At 34.8% G+C, this 22,474-nt stretch overlaps 1 protein-coding gene across 1 annotated transcript in view; it reads right to left on the minus strand.

Annotated features, from left to right (window-relative positions):
* The window catches only part of ME1 (malic enzyme 1), a 190,553-nt gene that overhangs the window by 86,907 nt on the left and 81,172 nt on the right, over positions 1-22,474 (minus strand). Inside the window, exons 5-6 of the mRNA XM_060616066.3 lie at positions 21,174-21,335; positions 9,761-9,864 (exon numbers count right to left, since the gene is read on the minus strand). Coding sequence (XP_060472049.3) covers positions 9,761-9,864; positions 21,174-21,335 — 266 coding nt within the window. The remainder of the gene's footprint in view (positions 1-9,760; positions 9,865-21,173; positions 21,336-22,474) is intronic.

Consider the following 22,474-nt stretch of genomic DNA (forward strand, 5'->3'; position numbering starts at 1 on the left):
TAGAGAACCAAAAGAAATTGCAAATAGCCAGTCTTGAGAAATAATAACAATGCTGGAGGTATCACACTCCCTGAATTCAAACTATACTACAATGTAGTATTTGCATAAAAACTGACATACAGATCAACAGAACAGAATTGAGAGCCAAGAAATAAATGCACACATATACAATTAATTTATGGCAAAGGAACCAAGAGCATAAAATAAAGGATAGTCTCTTCAATAAGTGGTGCTGGGAAGACTGGACAGCCACATGCAAAAAAAAAAAAAAGAAAAAAAACAAACAAAAAACAAAGAATGAAACCAGAACATTATATTACACTGTACATAAAAATTAAAATGGAATATACTTGACTGTAAGACCTGAAATCATAAAATTCCTAGAAGAAAACATAGATGGTAAACTCCTTGACAATGGTCTTAGCAATCTATTTCTGGATCTGACTCCAAAGGCAAGGGAAACAAAAGCCAAAATAAACAAGTAGGACTATATCAAACTAAAACGCTTCTGTACAGTGAAAAGAGCCATCATAAAAACAAAAAGTGAACCTATTGAATGAGAGAAGATATCTGCAAATCATAAATCTGATAAGAGATTAGTATCCAAAATATACAAAGAATTCAGTCAACAATAAAAAAAAATCAAACAACCTAATTAAAAAATGGGCAGATCTGAACAGACATTTTTCCAAAGAAGACATAAAGATGGCAAAAAGACACATGAAAACATGTTCAAAAGCCACTACTCATTTGGGAAATGCAAATCAAAACCTCAATGATATATTACCTCATACCCGTTAGAATGACTATCATCAAAAAGAGAAGAAATAACAAGTCTTGGAGAGGATGTGGAAAAAAGGGAATTTAAACTGCTGCAGAACTATGCAAAAGAGTATAGATTTCTCAAAAATTTAAGAATACATTCAGCATATGATCCAGCTATTCCACTTTTGCATATTGATCTAAAGAATATGAAAACACTTATATGAAAAGGTATATTCATCCCTATGTTCACTGAGGCATTATTTACAGTAGCTAATGTATGGAATTGGCCTGAAGTGTCCATTGACAGATGAATAGATAGAGGATAAGATACACACACACACACACACACACACACACACACACACACAATGGAATACTACTTAGTCATAAAAAATTAAAATCTTGCCATTTGTGACAAAATGGATGGACCTTGTGGGAATTTGCAAAGTAAAGTAAGTCAAAGTTAGAAAGACAAACACTGATTTCACTGATGTGTGGAATCTAAAAAAGAGAAACAGACAAAAAATACAAAAAAAAAAAACCCTCATAGAGCACAGATTGATGGTTAGCAGGAAGAAAGGGAGTTGGAGTGGGCAAAATGGTTTTAAAGAGGGTTATCTGTTGGTGACAGACAGTAACCAGACTTTTGGTTGTGATCGCTTTGTAGTGTATACAAATGTCATATTAATGCTGTATACCCGAAACTTACATGTTATATACCAATTATACCATAATTAAAAAAAATACTACTATGAAAAGTATAAACAGAAAAACAAATATAAATATGTAAGGAATGCATACATTTGGTGATTTTAATATATACTTGACAATATGCAAGGATTATAAGAACCTTAATACAGTATTTCCTAAAATTAAATTACATGAGAAGAAAGAATTCTTTGAAATACAAGACTTCTTCCTGGTATACTTGTACACAAGAAGTGACAAGCATTGGCAAGGATATAGAGAAAAGGGAAGCCTCGTGCATTGCTGGTGGGAATGTAAATGGGTGTTATCACTGTGAAAAAGACTATGGAGGTTCCTCAAAAACTTAAAAACAAAAATGTCATATGATCCAGTAGTTCCACTATTGGCTATTTATCCAAGGAAAACAAAAAACACTAATTCTAAAAGATATATGCATCCTTATTTACAATAAATATGCAATTATTTACATATTTACATATTTGTACACAATATGTAAATATGAAGCGTTATACATATAATACTCAAGATATGGAAGCAACCCATGTGTCCATCAATAGATGAATGGATAAAGAATATGTGGTGTATGTACACAATGAAATATTACTCAACCATAAAAAAAAATGATATCTTGCCATTTGTGAGAACATGGATGGACCTAAAGAGTATTAGGCTAAGTGAAATAAGTCAGAGAAAGACAAATACCATTTGATTTCACTTACATGTGAAACCTGAAAAACAAAACACACAAAAAAGGCAGAAAGAAACCCATACATACAGCGAACAAATTGGTGGCTGCCAGAGGGAAGAGGCAAGACAGATGGGTAAAATGATGCAAGGAGAATGAGAGGTACAGGCTTCCAGTTATGGAATGAATAAGTCACAGAGATAAAAGATAAAAGCAATACAGTTGATGGTATTTTAATAGTGTATGGTGACAGATGGTAACTACACTGGCAGTAAATGTAGCATAATTTGTAGAGTTGTTGAATCACTATGTTGTACACTTGAAACTAATGTAACTTTGTGTGTCAACTATACTTCAATTTTTAAAAATTGAACAAACAACCAAAATAACAAAACAACAACAACAAAAAGAGCTCACAAATATAGAGAACAAACTGGTGGTTGCCAGACGAGAGAGGGGTAGGAGATAGGTGAAATAGGTAAAGGAGATTAAGAGTTACAAACTTCCGGTTGTACAATAAATAAATCACAGGGATGAAAAGTACAGCATTTGGAAATATAGTCAATATTATGATAACATATGGTGACAGATGGTAACTACCCTAACCGTGGTAAGAACAGTGTGATGTATAGAATTGTTGCATCACTCTATAGTACACCTGAAAGTGAAATAAGTTAAAAATAGAACTACCTTATGATCCAGTAATCATACTACTGCCTATTTACCCCAAAAATACAAAAACACTAGTTTGAAAGTACATATGCACCCCTATATGTATTGCAGCATTATTTGCAACAGACGAACTATGGAAGCAGCTCAAGTGTCCACCAAGTGACAAATGGATAAAGAAGATGTGGCATATGTATACAAAACAGAATGTTATTCAGTCATAAAAAAGAATTAATTCTTGCCATTTGCAACCATATGGATGGAGCTAGAGATTATTATGCTCAGTAAAATAAATCAGAGAAAGACAAATACCATACGATTTCATTCATGTGGAATTTAAGAAACAAAACAAATGAGCACAGGGAATAAAAAGAGAGAGAGAAACCAAGAAACAGACCCTCAACTATGGAGAACAAACAGGTGGTTACCAGAGGGGAGGTAGGGGGATGGGCGAAATACGTGATGGGGATGCAGGGCACACTTATCACATGAGTACTGAGTAATGTATAGAATTGTTGAACCACGATATTGTGCCCCTGAAACTAGTAGAACACTGTATGTTAACGATACTGGAATTAAAATTAAAAATTACTTTAAAAAATGAAGCCAATATAACATTGTATGTCACTATATTTCAATAACAATTTTTAACAAACATGAAAAAAACTCCCTCTTGCCAAAAAGATGAATGACTACATGAGGTCACCAAGGAAGTGAGGATAATAGTAAAGAGAAGAGTTTTAAGCTCCAACCCTGAAGCACACTAAAGTATAGAGGTTAGGGAGATGAGAATAAACAAGACAAGCAAAGTGTGTAGGGGCCATCACTGAGGTAGAAGGAAGCCAAAGAGAGTGTGCTGGAAACAAAGGGAAGAAAATCATATAATGAAAATGCTCAGCGAATATATTTGGGCATCAAATTCATTCTTTATTTGGTATTATTTTCTTAACTATACTCTCAGATGTAGAATTACTAGGCCCAATTGATGAAACTGTTGAAAAGGCAAGTACCAGGAAAACAGACCTGGGGATGCTAATTAACATCCAGGCTAATTAATCCAGACTAATTTATCAGTACTTCTGAATTCAGTTTTTCTGTTGTTTATTAATTTACCTAACTGTAATCAAAAAGCTCACGCTAATTTTCAACAAAAGTATAACTGAAAGAGTATCACGACTTTAGCAATAGACTTCGTAACAGAAATTACCTGTATTTATTAATAAAGTAAACATAATAAAAGTAAAATCTATGCTCAAAAAGAGATAACTACATCTATAACATTCATCTGATTTACATAAATTAAGTCACCTATTATTCTTAGACAGCAATTGTTTCCTTTGTTACATTTATTACGATTTCATTGTTTCATCTGATTATTTGCTGGTTTACTTGTTTATTATCTGTATCCTCTAGTAAAGAATAAGCTATATGAAAGACAGGGATTATTTTTGTTTTATTCATCCCTGTATCCCCAGCACCAAACACAGTGCCTGACTTTCAACAAATGAAAAATGAATCAAAACAATAAGGAAGAAAAACTAGGTAGTTTGACAAGACACTTTTACCACAGAGATCTAGCTCCTGTTAGGGCACAGGTAGTTGGGGGAATTCAATGGCTTGCTCCAAAAGCCAATTTTTCTTTTCCTTTCTTTTCTTTTCTTTTCTTTTCTTTTCTTTTCTATTCTATTTATTACAAAAAAATTTAATATCTATTTATTTTTGAGAGAGACAGAGACAGAATGCAAGTGGGTTAGGAGCAGAGAGATGGGGAGACACAGAATCCGAAGCAGGATCCAGGCTCCAAGCTGTCAGCACAGAGCCTGATGTGAGGCGCGAACTCACAAACTGTGAGATCACGACCTGAGCCGAAGTCGTATGCTCAACTGACCGAACCACCCAGGCGCCCCTTTCTTTTTCTTTTTAATTTTTTTATGTTTATTTATTTTTGAGAGAGAGAGAGACAGGGGATGGGTCGAGAAAGAAGGAGACACAGAATCTGAAGCAGGCTCCAGGCTCCAAGCTGCCAGAACAGAGCTTGATGTGGGGGCTCAAACTCACAAAAAGTGAGATCATGACCTGAGCCAAAATCAGACATTTAATCGACTGAGCCACCCAGGTGCCCCCAGTAGCCAATTTTTCTAAACCAAAAATATTTTGCAGGAGCCAGCATTTGTCTGTCATATGACTTGATAACAGAATATCAGAAATAGTCTATTGAACAGATTCTAAGATATGCCTTAATTACAGCTACCTTGAAATTTTTTTTCTGCTTAATTTTTATCTTTATCTAAATGTCATTATACTGAATGCTGTGACATGGTACTGAGTAATGTAATGTAAAAGCCAGAGGACCTCTCTAATAGATACAAAAATGCTCTCAGATCCTACAGCTCCTGAGCAGAGAAAGTTAATCACCAGGAATAAGGCATTAATCATCAGAGTGGTCAAACACTCCAAAACTTTAACAAGGCAGATCTGCTAAGTCAGGTTCCTGATTGGATCCTGACACATGAGATGAGATGTCTGGTTTGATGCCTCCCAAAATCTTGAATTTCCAGATTCCCTAAAACATTCTGAAGCCACAAAAATGGTCTGCCCTTTCCTTCTTGGGAATCACGTACACAGAAGCTTCCCCCTCCTAAGACAACATGTGCCTTCCTAACCTCCATCCACCTTCACCTCCTCTCAAGACCCTTGGGCCTATAACCAGGGTTATGTCACAATATAACCCACCTAAGACATACTAGGCCTAGCAAAGGAAGAAAGGGGATATTCCACAAAGAAACTGCAAGATCTAACTACTTTATATTAGTCAGAAGAGTACATATGAGATTAAATTCTGCTTAAAGGGGCTGGAATTTAAGTATTAGATAAGAGTTTATCAATTTGAAGGCACCATCCTGAGATGCAAGATTTACAACCAGTAAGAATCTCAGGAGATGGTATCAATTCACTACTAGGATGGTTCCTGGAAACAGAGAAGGTAAAGGCTCATATTAAATATTGTTGAAATGCCAGGAATGCTGTGGCAGATGGCAAAAGGGGGATCATGAGTGCCTGAGAGTAATTCTAGAATGCACGTGCTAAGTAAGACCAGAAAACCCATCAAATTACTATGTTCCACTTGAAGGTCCAGAAAACACACCATACACAAAGCAATAAGGAATATGCCAATGAGAAGATATCTACATGAATAAGTTTTGTGGTGGTTCCTTTCTAAAGGCCAGAACTGACAGAAGGAAAGGCTGTTAAAAGAATTAGGGTCAATGATAGCAATGGGGATGATAGGACCAGCTAAGGGTCAGAAGCCATGAGAAGCTAGGTGGACATAATTATCATTAGAGTGGCAAGGCTGGGGTTAGTGAGGGGCTGACCCACAGAGAGATAGTTTAAAAATACAGCATCTCTAGAGGCAAAACAGCTGACAAGGCTACTGCTCAATACATACAATCAAAATAAATAATAGATGAATGAACAAATCTGAGGGAAACTGCCCCAGTGAAGTCACAATCTCTCACTCAGTTTCCAAACCTGACCTAATTTTTTAACTCAAAACCATCTAGAGGCCTGGTGGGTGGGGGGTGGATGGTGCCTGGGTGGCTCAGTCCGTTAAGCACCTGACTCGTGATTTGGGATCAGGTCATGTTCTCGTGTCTCATGAGATGGGAGGCCCATGGTGAGCTCCATGCTCACAGTGTGGAGCCTGCTTGGGATTCTCTCTCTCTCCCTCTCTCTCGCTCTCGCTCTCTCAAAATAAATAAATAAACTTTAAAAAAATCCAGAGGGAAAGGTCTTCCAACACCATGGCAAGAATACAGGGTAATAATTCCCTTAATCCTTCTCCAATGGAACCTATAGCCCTTTATTCAGTAACTGTGCTCTGGAGACAGGGAATACCCAAACATTTCAAGGGCACAAAGTTGACAGTGATATCAGAAGACCTAAAGCATCTATATAATGTCAACCTCCTCATTAGAGTAGAGGCATATGGAAGCCAGTAATAAATGGAGCCCTGACCAAAGTCTAGCTCATAATGGGTCCATCCATTAGGACTACAGACTGATTTCCTCAGTCCCCAAATGCATGATCAGAACAGACTAACTTAGTAAGTGCCATAACACTCATATCAAGTCCTTGGCCTAGGAGGTAAAGAGCTATAATTGTGAAGAAAGTCAAGAGGAAGAATTTGAAACTGACCCACACAACCCTGAGAATGTAATAAGTAAAAAATACAACATAGTATTGGGTGAGGTAGGGGGGATTGGCAGAAATCAGTGTTCCCTTAAGTATCTAACTGGAATACAAGGATGATTCCAATGAAGTTATCCAAAGCTGTTGGTGGTTCCACATTGCAGCTCAACTTCTCCTCTTATCCACTCCTATTTCTGTCCCCTCCCTTGCAAAGGGGTTCACTTCAAAGGTACTCCTTAATGAACTCCATCTCGGAACCTGGTTCCTGAGTAACTCAATTTGCAACAGTTACATGTTACATGCTCTTTTTGAATTTAAGTTACATGTTCTTTTTAAATAATCTTGGGCTTATCTTCAGAACCATTTCCCAATTTAATTGGTGTCTCTTCTAGAAAACTTTTACCAAAGCAGCAACATGCTAGAAATATTTTTGAAAAATCCTGATATATATATAATTATAATTATATATATATCATAATTCCTGATATACAGGTGCTCTCTGCATTTAAAATTATTGACTTTTCATCAATCTCTATATCCTTATCAAAGATCTTAGGTAATCCTTCAATTCACTGTTTTTTAAAAAAAGCTTTTCTGACTCTATATTGACACAGAGCATTCAAAATTAGCTCATATCTCATTTTCTCCAGAAAGCTTCTCACTGATTCTAATAGAATTATTTCTATTTTATTTCATCAGCATTTAAGTATGTAAGTATATTAAGTATATAAGACATACAAACTATGTTCATAAACTTGTGTAACAGTTTCTTTGTAAGTATATTGAAGTCGTGTATATAAAGATAGAATCTACTTACTCAAATAGACAATAAAAAACAATTATGCTAAGAACGGCATTTTCCTCTTCTTTTATAGTGGCACAGTGTTCCCTACATACTGTTTTTGGTTTGTTTGTTTTTTTTAATGTTAGTGCATTTCTTGAGAGAGAGATGGAGACAGAGCATGAGTGTGGGAGGGGCAGAGAGAGAGAGGGAGACACAGAATCCAAAGCAGGCTCCAGCACAAAGCCCAACGCAAGGCTCAAACCCACAAACTGTAAGATCATGACCTGAGCCGAAGTCAGACGCTTAACCAACTGAGTCACCCAGGTGCTCCTCTGGGGTTTTTTAAAAAGAATTTTATTTTTAAGTAATCTCTACACCCAACTGGGGCTCAAACTCACAATCCCTGAGATCAAGAGTTGCATGCTTCACCAACTGAGCTAGCTGGGCACCCCTAACATAATCTCCTGATTAGTGTTGCTACCTAAAAAGTTACAGGTAATTTCAAAACATTACATTATATATGAGAAACTACTAGAAATTAAACTACTAGAAAAAAATACAACATAGTATTGGGTGAGGTGGGGGGGATTGGCAGAAATCAGTGTTCCCTTAAGTATCTAACTGGAATTAACTGTACCATGCAATCTTGAGCTTAAACTGTACAGTTTTCCAACTATTTCTATGAATAAGTACAGCTTAACCAAGTAAGTTAATAACAACAATAAATAAATCAGGCATGTGTGTTTAAAAAGTAGCTCATGCTAACTGGCAAATATACTCTTCCTTGAAACTTTGGGCAATAGGAGACTGAATATATTCTAAATATTGTGCAAGCTGATGAAAGCACTTTCTGCTGCTGCATACAACTTCTTAAAATTAAACCTTACACTAAAAAAAACCCCAGAAGTATGTCTCTAGTTACAGCTCATTCTAATGATGAGTTTATTTCTATGAAAAACCAAGGCAACGTATATGTTTTAAAATAGTACTTGGTTTTTGTGGTAGTAGCAAATGGGATGACTGTCCATTAGTGTGACAAAACTATCGCAGAATACATTACTAAATTATGGTGGAAATTTCTTTGTTGAAAGAAAAAAAAAATGGAAAACTTTATAGTAGTACTTGGCCCACAATCTAGTGCTATTGAAACTAGGTGAAATACAGTAGTGCACTTTAATCATATACTGTAGATTTAATCAGAGACTCATGAACTGTGATTGGATGTCCTGTTTCTTAAACACCATTCTGGACTTGTGGCTTATACTAACTCACATTTGCTCCCCACTTCCTCTGCTTCTCCTACCACAAAAGGGTCAGATACACCCACAAAGATGACTAAAGATCACATTTTATCAGCAGCCAGAAATGAAGTACAGACTGCCAATAATCACAGAAAGTCTTGCTCAGGTAATTTGGTCACTGACTACTGCCTCCTTCACCATAATCATGTATTTCAATAACCACAAGATCTAAAGATTTTTGTAAAAGTATCTTCAGGAATAGCAACAGAGACAACAGTTTTTTTAATTTTTTTTTAATGTTTGTTTATTTTTGAGAGAGAAAGACAGAGTGTAAGCAGGGGAGGGGCAGAGAGAAATGGAGACACAGAATCCAAAGCAGGCTCCAGGCTCTGAGCTGTCAGCACAAAGCCCAACGCGGGGCTCAAACTCGCCAACCTCGAGATCATGACCTGAGTTGAAGTGGGACACTTAACCCACTGAGCCACCCAGGCTCCCCCAGAGACAATCTTTTTTGAGACAGATACATGACTTTATCATTTAGTCACTAATAACCATGACAGTGTATGTGTGTGTGTGTGCGCCCGCATTTCAAACAAATCCCTTCCAATTACTAAACACACTACACCAAACTTGGATACTTGTGTAGTTTATTATGTTAGGTTATCTTTAAATTTTTGAAATTCAATTCAAATAAAGATAAATAAAGATGATACGTACTTGGAAGAAACTGCCTCCATGAATTCATCCAAAAAGTCATCATATTCAGGACCTCTCACTCTTCTCTGCCGTAGCCCAATGTACAACGGATCTTTAAGTAAATCCTATTAAAAAAAAAAAAGTTACCATAGATATAGAAATAACGATAGGTATATCATTCATTCTTTCTGCGCTTCAGTTTCCTCATCTACATAATGAGGATAGAAATGGAAATAAAATCTTTCCATACTGAGCCAGAATTCACCTACAGAGTATTATATTTTATTAGTATTACATATCTACAGTATTCATATGTCAAATAAGAAAAGTAATTACTAGACATTAAAACATTCTGCCTTATTTTGGGGATGATAAAAGGAATTAAAATCTCTCAGTAGTGCTAATTAGAAGACTTCAATTCAGATTTTACAGGCAAAGTTTATCATATAGAAAAATAATATTGAATTTTGAAGTATTACATTAGTTTAGGAAATGGAAAGATACCAATTCTTTTCTTAGATTTATTTTGTTTTTGAAAGTAAAATCTTCAACAAGCATTTTAGTTACAGTTTTAATATATTAACTGGCTGATATTAAAAATAAATTTTTACCCTTAGCTAAAGTTTTCTTAAACTTTTTAAACTTTACAAAGCTCAAGTTTACTCTGTTCAAGTTTTGGTATAAGTAATAGTGTTTTTTATGAGATCAATTTTTTCAATGTATAAAATGCATACATAACAAAAGCTCTCAGTAAAGTAGGAATAGTAAGGTAGGAACTTCCTCAACCTAATAGAGGGCATCTGTGGAAAAACCACAGCTAATAATATATTTAACAGTGAAAGATTGGACGCTATTCCCCTAAGACTGGAAATAAGCAAAGATATCTACTATCACTATTCAACACTATACTGGAGACCCAAGCCATTACAATAAGGCAAGAAAAAGAAAACATAAGAATATAGGCTGGAAAGAAAAAAGTAAACTGTTTTTATTTGTATACACATGATCACGTACATGGAAAATACTTAGAAATCTATACACACAAAATAACCCACTAGAAAAAAAATATGTGAATTTAACACAGATCTAAGATCAACATACACAAATCAACTCTATCTCTATATACTAGCAATGAACAGTTGAAAATGAAATAAAATATATAGCCTCATTTACAATAGTATTCCAAAACATAAAATTCACAGGGATATATTTCAGAGAATGTGTGTAAGCCCAATACACTAGAAACTACAAAATATTGCTGAAACAAATTTAAAAAGACAAACTGCTTTTGTGGACTAGAAAGAAAACTGCATTCTATGCCATGTTATAGTGAAACAATGGAAAAACTGTCATCTTCTGTAACCTGAAACACAGACGATGTACCTAAAGAACTTGTGAATCTGGCTAAAGAGATACCCGGGCAGAATGCTGAATGTGTAAATTGGCTTCTCTTAGCTGTATGATAAAGTCAAAACAGAGATGAGATAAATAAGGAAATGTTTAGCTTGTGAGCAAAATTTAAAGAGAATACAGAGGACACAAGACTTGCTTGTGAAAGATTTCCAAAGTAAAATAAGGCCTGCAGTCAAAGATTCAACTGTATAGTTAGCACACCTTTTGTGGGAAACTCTGATTTAAATTGGAGCCTAACAGACCATCTTGACTAGATAAAAAGAACTGGTTCTGCAGCATTCTGATATGGCAGCCAATGTCAGGAGAAGGTCTGTTTTGAAAATAATTATGAGTAAGTCCTTTCTTTATCTAATGAAGTAGACAGTCTCATATAAAAAGTCTTCAAAAATTTTTTTAGGGTACGGTACTATTTGGACGATTTGGAACAGAGACACTCCAAAATGAAAACACTTCTCTGGGCCCCCAACTTTCCACAGGCAGAGAGCGGACAGAGAAAGCTATTCAGCTGCAACATGCCCATTTCTTATGGAAAAGGAGGGATAGCTCAAAGGACGACGCCAAGAGCTCAGACTCAGATCCAAAAGCCTAAAAGAACAATGAACTACAGAACCACTCTTAGGAAACACAACTAGGCCCCCTTCAAAAAATATGCCCTCCCCCTAGGTAGGCAGCCTGGCAACATGTGTCCAGTGGCAATTCAAAATTGCCACGAGCCACTGAGAGTAATATGATTCTTATTCCTCCCATTTTGAATCGAAGTGTTGATTATGGTTATTCTGTTCCTGCCTCACCACTGAATAGCTAAGAGCAGCCACACCAAGGAATAAAACACAAGAAGCTTCATTTGCATCTAGACCTGACTTAGATGACAGGATCCTGAACTTTGGGCCTGCTGTTGTTGTGGGATGAAACTTCTGGGAACCTAGGATGGAGATGTGCATATTTTACATGTAGAATGTAAACAATTTGTGAAGGATGAGAATCTAGATGGAAAAAGGCTGTGATAAGCATCCTGGCCTTCCTACCAATCCCAGTGAATCAATAACATTAATAAAGTAGTAATTGTTAGAAGTCACTAAATTTGGATGTGGTTTATTATGGATAAATGATATGTTTTTGCAGGTGTTGTGATGTTAAAAGGTTAACCATCTGAATCATCTGAGTTGGGATTTGCTAAAAGTCAACAGAAATTACAGCCCAGTTCATACCTATTATCCTAGTATAGTTATTAACAGCATCCTCTTTCAGTGGGTTTGGCCAATAGATTATGTGGTCATCCTACTTATAATGTACTACACAACAATGAGTTAAGGCTTTCCAACTAGCTGGAAGTTAACATATTTAATCATATAAATGTATTTCAGATGAAATGTAAAATCTAAAACAGTGCTATTGTAAAGCCCAGCTGTTTTGTGAGGCCTGAAAACTTTAAACAATCTACTGGCAGGCTTCTTAAAAGCTGAGGTTGAAGTGCCAATGAGCTACTAATGGCTGCCAGAATTAAAATACCTTCTCCATGTGTGGAATATATTTGGACTTCGAAAATGTGAATTAGAAAAAGAACACAATTGAGAAAAGATGTTACACGTCCCCTCTTCTCTTTTCTCTCATTCTTTCCCATGCTAATAATTAAAGTATATATCATAAAGAAGTCCGACTACAATGAAGGGTCAATTATGAAGATTTATAAACAAGATAAAGCTTCTGAATTAAACCAGGAAGTTATAAAATTCTTACAGTCATAATGTCCTTGTCAAAAGTTACTATTTTTAAAAAATGTCATGATAACTAAGGCTTGAGTGCATTCATGGAGAGCTTTCTGACCAAAAAAATTAGTATCTACACAAAACAATTTAACAAGATTACCCAATTTTGATAATGGCTCCATAGACCAACTAGCTTGGCATACAAGTGATATTAATTCATTGTATTAAAAACTTCTTATGGCCATGAGTAAACATTTAATACATCTTTGATGGAGAATAAATCAAAGACTTGATATTAAGCAAGCACTTAAAAAAGGTTAGACTTTCTTTAGCAAGAGATGTCACATACAATACATGTGGTGTCATTAACGACTTATAAGCATGAAAAAAGGAAAAAGAGTAGGGGAAAAACAGTAAAAGACAAAACATATGGAGATATAAGAGAGTTCCAAAAAGGAGAGAAGGAGGGAATACACTGGTGAAGCTAATTACTCATTAACAATATCCCATTTCTGGAAAGTTGGAAATTTTTATTCAAAGTATTCATGTATTTAATGCTAACAGAAATCATTATCAACTTTCACCTTGTTCTGATCTCTCACATTCCTGCCTTTCCAATATGGAGATGGAGAATTAAAAAATATTTTCTTAAGAATCAAAAAAATAATTTATTTTTCATTCCTAAATAGACGTTACTGTGTGTTTAGGGTTGCCAGGCATCCTGTATCTGTGGACATATCCTAAATTTAATGATTTTTATCCTGTGAACACCCTAAATATTCTGTATTCAGATTTTTTCCAACAAATTACAAAAATCTGGTAGTCAGAAAAAAAGTTTCTTAATATTTTAAGGACTCTTTTTTCATTACAAAGGCAATGTTTGCCTATAAGAAAATTTGAGAACACTGAAAAGTAAAATTAGAAACAAAGAATACCAATAATCTCTACTGACTACTAGCATCTTGATGCATATTCTTCTAGGTCCTTTTCTTTATGCATGTAGAATATTATCTCTCCAAATGTATGACAATATCATAGACTGTTTTATAACCCCTTTTCACATAGAATATATCATGAGGAGTTTTCAGGTCATTAGATGAACACTTTAAAAACTTGTGATCTGTATTCAAATTCTGGCCTCCTAGAAAGGATGAACAAATTAACATCTCCACCCAATGACACATAAGTACAGATCTTTCTTATGATAGACTTACATCCCAATAAACCCATCATAAATTGAAAATATCTTGAAAATGCATTTAATACACCTAACCTATGAAAAGCATATCTTAGTCTGGCCTCCCTTAAATGTGCTCAGAACACTTATATTAGTCTACACTTGGGCACAATCATCTACAAAAAGCCTATTTTATAATAATGTGCTGTATATCTCATTTAATTTCTTGAATACTCCACTGAAGAACAGAATGGCTGTCTGGGTACAGAATGTAAGCGTATTGGCTGTTTAACCTCGTGACCGTGTGGCTTACTGGGAGCTGCAGATGGCTGCCTCTGCCCAGCATCACAAGAGAGACAGAAGATCATACCACATACCATTGGCCTGGGAAAAGATCAAAATTCACAATGTGAAGTATGGTTTGTACTGAATGCATATAGCTTTGGTACCAATGTGAAATCCAAAAATCCTAAGCCAAACCATCATAAGTCAGGAACTGTCTGTATATCTATTTTATTGCAGCTTCAAGTAAAAGTATTATCTTTCCATAAATATGTGTGTGTGTGTGTGTATATATATATATAATATACATATAAATATATAATAAATATAATACACAAATATTAAATATATAAAAATACATATATTTGTATATATAAAAAGTTGTCAAGTAGCATTCATTTGTATTTTTCTTAGAATACTGTTAAACGTTTTTTATAAGTTTATTGATCATTTTTATTTCTTCATTTGTAAATTATCTATGCCCATATGTCCCTAGGCAATTTTTACATTTCACATTTGACATTTTCTTATTGACTTCAAAGTGTTCTCTAAATATTCAGAATATTATCAATATTTATCTGTAATGGTATGAACACTCCCCACTTTAGCATTTGTTTTTAAGTTTTATTTATAATATACAGATAATCATTTTCTTTGTTGTTATTTACTCATTTTCAAATGAAAAAATCAGGTTCTGTAAATAGTATGTAATTTTAGCTATTTTGCTGGCTCATATGATCAGTACAATTAAGCAAACCAACTGCCAACATTCAGTCAAGAGTCTGAGACATAAAATTTTAAATATTGCATAAAAGCAATACTTTAAATGTCAGCATGCATATGAGCTGGCACAAATTTTAAAAAGTGGTAGAAGTAAAAGTGATTAAAATCTGACTGTGATTCAGTAAATCTGAAGCAGGGCCCAGGATTCTGCATTCTTTTTTTTTTTAATGTTTTATTTATTTTTGAGAGAGAGAGACAGAGTGAACAGGGGAGGGCAGTGAGAGAGAGGGAGACACAGAATCCGAAGCAGGCTCCAGGCTCCAAGCTGTCAGCACAGAGCCCAACACAGGGCTCAAACCCACGGACCATGAGACCGTGACCTGAGCGGAAGTCAGATGCTCAACCAACTGAGCCACCCAGGCACCCCAGGATTTTGCATTCTTAACATGCACCCCTGGTAATTCTGAAGTAGTTGCTTCATGGAACATATATTGAGAACCACCAATTTCAAATTTATATTATTAAGTTAAAATAAAAGTATTCTACTTCCCCAAAGGTTTCTGTCTCAGGTAAATATTTTGTCCTATTTTAGTTTATATAATGGGTATTCCTAAATAGATCACAAACTTCAAGAACTTCCTGATAGTTTTAGTGCATATAAACCAAACTGAAGAGACCTCATTTCATTTCCAAGGCATTGGTTTAGTATCTCCAAAAATAAAGAAATTCTTGATACCATCCATTATCATCTAATTTAGAGAGGATGAGATAAAAAGAGACCGCAAAAAGTAAGCACGTGACACTACAAACTGAAAGCCTGGAAACTGAGCGATCTTCTTTCCTCTGGCTTTACTGTAATGATTAGTGTTCATTCCAGTGCAGGATCACTTGTCTGAAGTGACAAGCAATCCCATAATATGAAAGGAAGAAGACAGAAATGAAGGAGGGTGGAGGGACAAATGACATTCTATCTGGGACCCAACGGTAGGCAGAATAATGAGTTCCCCTATTCTTAGAACAGTAAACATGTTACCTTATGCAGCAAAAAGGACTGGAGATGTGATTAAGGGTGAGTCTTGAAAATTGAAAAATCTTTCCTGGCTGTAGTCAGAGAAAGAGATGTGACAATGGAAGTAAAGCCAGAAAGACACTACATTGCTAGCTTGAAAATGGAAAAAGAGTACCATGAACCAAGGAATGGAGGCAGTATTTAGAAGCTGGAAAAGACAGGATATGAAACAGCCCTGTAGACACCTTTAATGATTTTAGCCTTTTGAGATTTGTGGCAGACTTTTGACCTATAGAACTATAATGTAATATATTTGTGTTGTTTAAGGCATTAAGTTTGTAATAACTTTTTACAGTAGCAATAGAAAACTAACACATTAAAACCACATTTTAGCGCCAACACTAGTTTCTGTGCAAGGGCTAAAAGATACATGGCAGCTATATATGACATAAGGTTTGTAAGGTTTTTCTTCAGTTTCTCTCCATCATAGCTGGTTCATGCCAAATATGAAGAGCAGTTTCTGGAAGACAAGAGGGAATTTTCTGAATGCAAGAAGGCTTCGACTTTGTGAGTTCAAGTTCCAGTAAGGATTCTAGATCTAGATACACTGTAAATACGAACCGAAGGGCAAACGAAACATAAAACCTGAATCAGAAATCTGAGACCTAGAGCAATGATTTCATAAATAAAGAATAACTATGCAAAAAACAAGTGCCCATGCCCTCTTTAAGAGTGACCAAATGTTATGGGCCAAATTGTGTCCTCACCAAAATCATATGAAGTCCTAACTCCCAACACCTCAGAATATATTTGGAAATGGAGTCTTTTAAAGAGGTAATTAAGTTAAATGAGGTCATTAGGGTGGGTCATAATCCAATATAACTAGTGTTCTTATAAGAAAATATTAGAACACAGATGCACACAGAGGAAAGACCACGTGAAGACACTGGAGAAAAACCAGAGGAAGAAAAGCCAAGAAGAGAGACCTTAGAAGAAATTAACCCTGTCAACACCTTGATCTTGGATTTCTAGCCTTCAGTACCCTGAGAAAATAGATTTCTACTGGTTAACCACCCAGTTTGTAGTACTATTTTGGCAGCCCTAGAAAACACACCACGTAATACATGAAGCAGTCTTCAAGACCTAATAAAACCTAGATCAGCATGTAGGGGACACAAGGAACATCTACTCACATCTTTAGTCAAACAGCAAACTTTGATATTGGTCACTTATATAAGAAAAATAGACAAATAATAAACATGATTACTACGAAAAGATTTTGCAATAATGATTTAAAAAGAAACTGAATATGGGATGCTGTTAAAAGACAACTGAAGAAAATTTACTTGAAGTAAATTGTATACAGCAACTGTTTCACAAGGAACATAAGTAAAATGTGATCTATAAAGTAACAGATGAAAAATAAGACAGACATACATATATCCTGACTAAATGAATGCTTTGCTTTATTAACCTAAAGAAAAAGAGTATTTTTTAGCCAAGCACTTTTATGGCTCAGTTTCAGTGTCTTTGTTCTTTTTTTTTTTTTTTTTTTTTAAGATTCTATTTTTAAGTAATACTCTACATCCAACATGGGGCTTGAACTTATAACCTGGAGATCAAGAGTCACATGCTCTCCCAACTGAACCAGCCAGGCACTCCATTACTATCTTTGATCTTTAAACCTTCTTTAGGTGAAAGCTGCAGAGATTTAAGAAGTCAGGTGAGTATGATTTATACCAAGTGAAGAATGTCTTATCAATGGGCTCCTAATTTCTTTCCTGTTTTCACTACTACTCAATATAGGCATTTATAATAAAAGATGAAAACATTTATAATTTATAAAAACGGATCTAGTTCTCAAACTTTCCTACATTATTCTGGATAAGGAAGTAAGTTATTTTATCAATTGTTTGTGTATTTTTACCATGAGGTGCCAAACTGGACAGAGATTCACAAGACAGAAGATTAAAAGCTTTTACCACAGGGAAAAACAAAAAGTCTTTATCACAGGAATATTTTCACAGCAAACAATTTTCCACATGTGAAAGTGGAACATAAAGCAGCAACATAAAAACTCCATTATATTTTACACTGTCATATCGTAGTGAATTTTGTCTTCTCAGTAAAGCAGCAGTAAAAAGAAAAAGAAAAAAGGGTCAGAATGAATTAAATAAGAACACTAAGAGTTAGCAACTCATCTCAATCTAAATATTTCACTATTCTCCAATATATATTAATTAAGAGCTATAAACATAAAAATTCAGGTTATATTGCTCATAAGTTAGAATGTTACTAACAGATTTTGAACTCCAATAGCTAACAGAAAAATAAAATCATATGTTGGAGCATTTCTATTTTAAGCAACAGAAAAGTTAATCTAGAATCTAAATGGCTTCTATTCTTCCTGATATATAAGTGCTTTATTGTTAACAAAATACAGTTGATACGTGTCCCAAAAGTGAATAAAATTATGAAAAAGTTAACTAAAAAACAAAATATATTCTGCTTAATAAATAAAACATACCTCTATTAGTTTTTGGAAAAAAAGAAGACAGATGTATACTTAAAAAAAAAATCATTCCTCTGATGAACCAAATCAAATACCACTATTTCTTTGCTTAAAATTTTGAATACCATATAACATTAGCAGAATAAACATTGTTGCTATTGCAAATGGAACAACTTTTGTTGATTAGTTATTACAAATACTTAGAAAAGCTGTTGAGTTTTAACATTTATTTTATAAGCATGGGGCGCCTGGGTGGCTCAGTCGGTCAAGCGTCTGACTTTGGCTCGGGTCATGATCTCATGGTCCATGAGTTCAAGCCTCGCATTGGGCTCTGTGCTGCCAGCTTGGAGCCTGTAGCCTGCTTTGGATTCTGTGTCTCCCTCTCCCTCTGCCCCTCCCACGCTCATACTCTGTCTCTCTCTGTCTCAAAAATAAACAAACATTAAAAGAAAGTATTTATTTTACAAGAATCACTTTACTGAGGGCTCGAATTTGGTCATGATAATTTTTACTTGATTTTCTTGGTTTTCATCAATAAACATATTACCTATAAATAATGAAAACTGTGTCTTTTCCATGAAACTATCACCTTTGTTTTTCTTGTCTTATTGCAAAGGCTAGTACTTTCTGAATAATCAAAGAGAACAGTGATAACAAGTGTCTTGATAACTTTAAAGGAATTCCTCTAATAAAGCACCATGGATTATGATGTTGCTAATAGTTTGAATAATTTTTGACATTAAAAGTATTCTGCAGGATTCAGTTTGCCAGTATTTTATGAAAGATTTTTGTTCCTGCATCTATATTCATAAAACTAACATTTAATAAGTACTTACAAAATGTTAATCACAATCATAAACACTCTAAGAGTATTAAATTGTGGTAACTCTATAAGCAGGTACTCATTTTACAAAGGAAACTGAAGCACCGAAGAGTTCAGTAACTTTTTCAAGAGTACACACCTAGAAAGTGGTAAAGGTAGGAACATGGGTAAACATGAGCCAAATTATCAGTTTCTTGTTATGTGCTATTTTTCTTTTTTACCAGGTTTGGATATCAAGGTTATGTTCTTTTCAAAATGAAATGTGAAGCTATGAATTTTAATATACTCTGGAACATTTTATAGAGTACAGGAGCTACATTTCCTTAAAAGTTTGAATGATCAAATCCATAATCTTATATGAGTTTAAAACTGAATTCTACTTAATTTAACATTAAAATTTAGACCTATTTTTCCTTTTGTGTGTTTGTCTCTTATATTTTTGTCTATTGTTTACATAAATCTGTGACATGATTCACAAGCATTCAACCATTTTGGATAGCGCCTGACCATTTTACTTAACAGCCTAGGAGCCCCAACTAACTGTCACAAGGTGGAGACTGACCACACCAGAAAAAATTACCATGTGACTTGGGGTGGGCGACTTTGGTCCAAATGTAATCGGTCGAACAGGTGCCCGAGTTCACAGGGGCAATCAATCAATCAATCAATCATGTCTAGGTAATAGAGCCCAAATAAAAACTCTGAACAGTGGGGGTTACATATCAATCTCACACATTAATACCACAGGGTAACTTGTCCTGACTCCACAGAAAGGAAAATAGAATCTTCACATTTGGAACCCTGAGACTCTGTCTTATGCATCTCTTCCTTTCACTGATTTTAATCTATATCCTGTCTCTATAATACATTATATTGTGACTATAATAGCTTTCAGTGAGATCTGAGTCCTTTTAGTGAACTATCAAGCCTGAAAGTCAGCTTTGGGCAATCTCCCACACTGACAGCACAGAGCCTGCTTGGGATTCTCTCTCTCCCTCTCTCTTTCTGCCCTTCTCCTGCTTGTGCTCTCTCTCTTTCTCTCTCTCTCAAAATAAATAAATAAAACTTAAAACAAAAATATTTCCTTTATAAAGGTTAAATGAACATTCACATATATAGGAAGCTAAAAATTATAACTTTCTCTATTAATGAATATAAAAACTGTTCAAGCTAATATAATATATTACTAACGGGTCAATTGCTTTAGAAGGGAAGAAAACAACTATAAAAACTGTACATATTCTACCTTTAATTTCTAGTATGTATCACTATAAATGAATCTAACTATTAGCAACAAAGGATGAACAAAAATATGTACTGATATACAACTTTAAGATTCTAAAATACTGATCCAGGAATGAGAAACACTAAATTCCAAATCATCTACTACAGGTTTAAACAGACTTTTAAAACTACATTTCACACTGATTAAATTTAGTAAATCCTTTGGGATTAGTTCCTGCATAGTACGGAATCAATAATTTTAAAAAGTAACTATGATCTCCTAAAGTTTATAAAACATATACTCTGTAGAATAGTGGTGTGAATGTTCATCAAAGGATACTAAACACTAAAGAGCTAGTAAAGGATTAATCTTGTTATAGAGAAGGGGAAGAAAAAGGGAAAAGAGAATAATTTTCTTATAAGACTTAGGGGAAGAGTTTGAGGAGGGAGGGAGAACTAGACAGAAAAGAATGAATTTCATGAAGTTCTTGAAAAAAGCTCAAAACGCAAGAATTGGTGCTATATTTTAAGGTATTCAGCTGTCTTATAGACTTAAATTGTTTACCTCATTTTCTGTTCCCACATCCAGAATAACAGGCAGACATTCTTGAGGATTCATCCCTCCACAGGCTGTATACAGTGCCAGCTTGCCCACAGGGATGCCCATTCCATTACAGCCAAGGTCTCCCAAGCCAAGAATACGCTCTCCATCAGTCACCACAATAGCCTAGAAAAGAAAAAAAGTATCTATTAATAGATGTTTGAAAATCCAGGGGCACAGTTCCTGGTCGCTACTTCTGAAGTAGAAGTCTCTACTTATGTAATGAAATATTAAGCTATCAAAAAACATAAATTGAATATACATGTAAGAGATTTTATATGATCTTAAGTGTGGAAGAGTGGAGGGAAGAAATAAAGTTGGTATGTATTTTTAAACTATTTTTTAAAAAATACATATATACGATTAATTGGTTAGTGAAGAGAGAAGAGACGATATGCACATAAAGAGTCAAATAACTTTTGTGGTGAGTGGGAAGACACAGGGAATTAGGAGCTCAGAGTGAAACTGAGAGAAGCTCTGAAACCAGTACCATCCACTTTGAGCATGATTTTGGGAGTGCCCTAGTTAAATAATGCATGACTGCTAAGTATCCTCCAAATGCTTTGATGTTTACTTTATGCATCTTGGCACCATTTTCACAGCAATTTTCACACATCCTACTTTCAGAGCAATGTTGAACTATCCTCTTTAGCAACCTAACCACTGGATATTGTTCTACCATTTTTGACATATGCCAAGTCCAGTCTGCTACTTCTTTTACCTGGTAATCTTCCACTAGACTCAATGAATTTTGTGTATTTCTTTCCAATCACCTTGAATATCTAGGAGTCATACATTTTAATCATGAGGAGATTTTATTTCTAATTTATTTGAGATCTGTGTGAAATTAGCACATCTAACATCCTTGTTCTGTGACTCATGGCCATTATATGAATTTAAGCAAAACCAATCTCATGAGACACAATTTATTAGATTTTCTATAAACGGTTATACTCATTATTTCCATGGAGCCTTGGGAAAATGTCAGTCATTTGACCTTAAATAAATGGACAAATTAAATTTTCTGTTTCTTATTTGTAAAATGGGAAGAATAAAGATACTTTACAGAAGAGGTGCATAAAAATAGGATCCCACTCTGTTTTATTCACTACTATGCACCAGCACCAAGCACAGGATTTGGCACATAGTATACAATGAATAAACATTAGTTAATTGAATAAATCTATGATTCAATAAAATGATATGCAAAGTACTTAACCATAGTTCCTAGTATATTACAAATCCTCAACAAATTGTAGCTATCA

The sequence above is a fragment of the Panthera onca genome, chromosome B2 (genome assembly GCF_046562875.1).
Source record: "Panthera onca isolate mPanOnc1 chromosome B2, mPanOnc1 haplotype 2, whole genome shotgun sequence".
Classification (NCBI taxonomy): Eukaryota; Metazoa; Chordata; class Mammalia; order Carnivora; family Felidae; genus Panthera; species Panthera onca.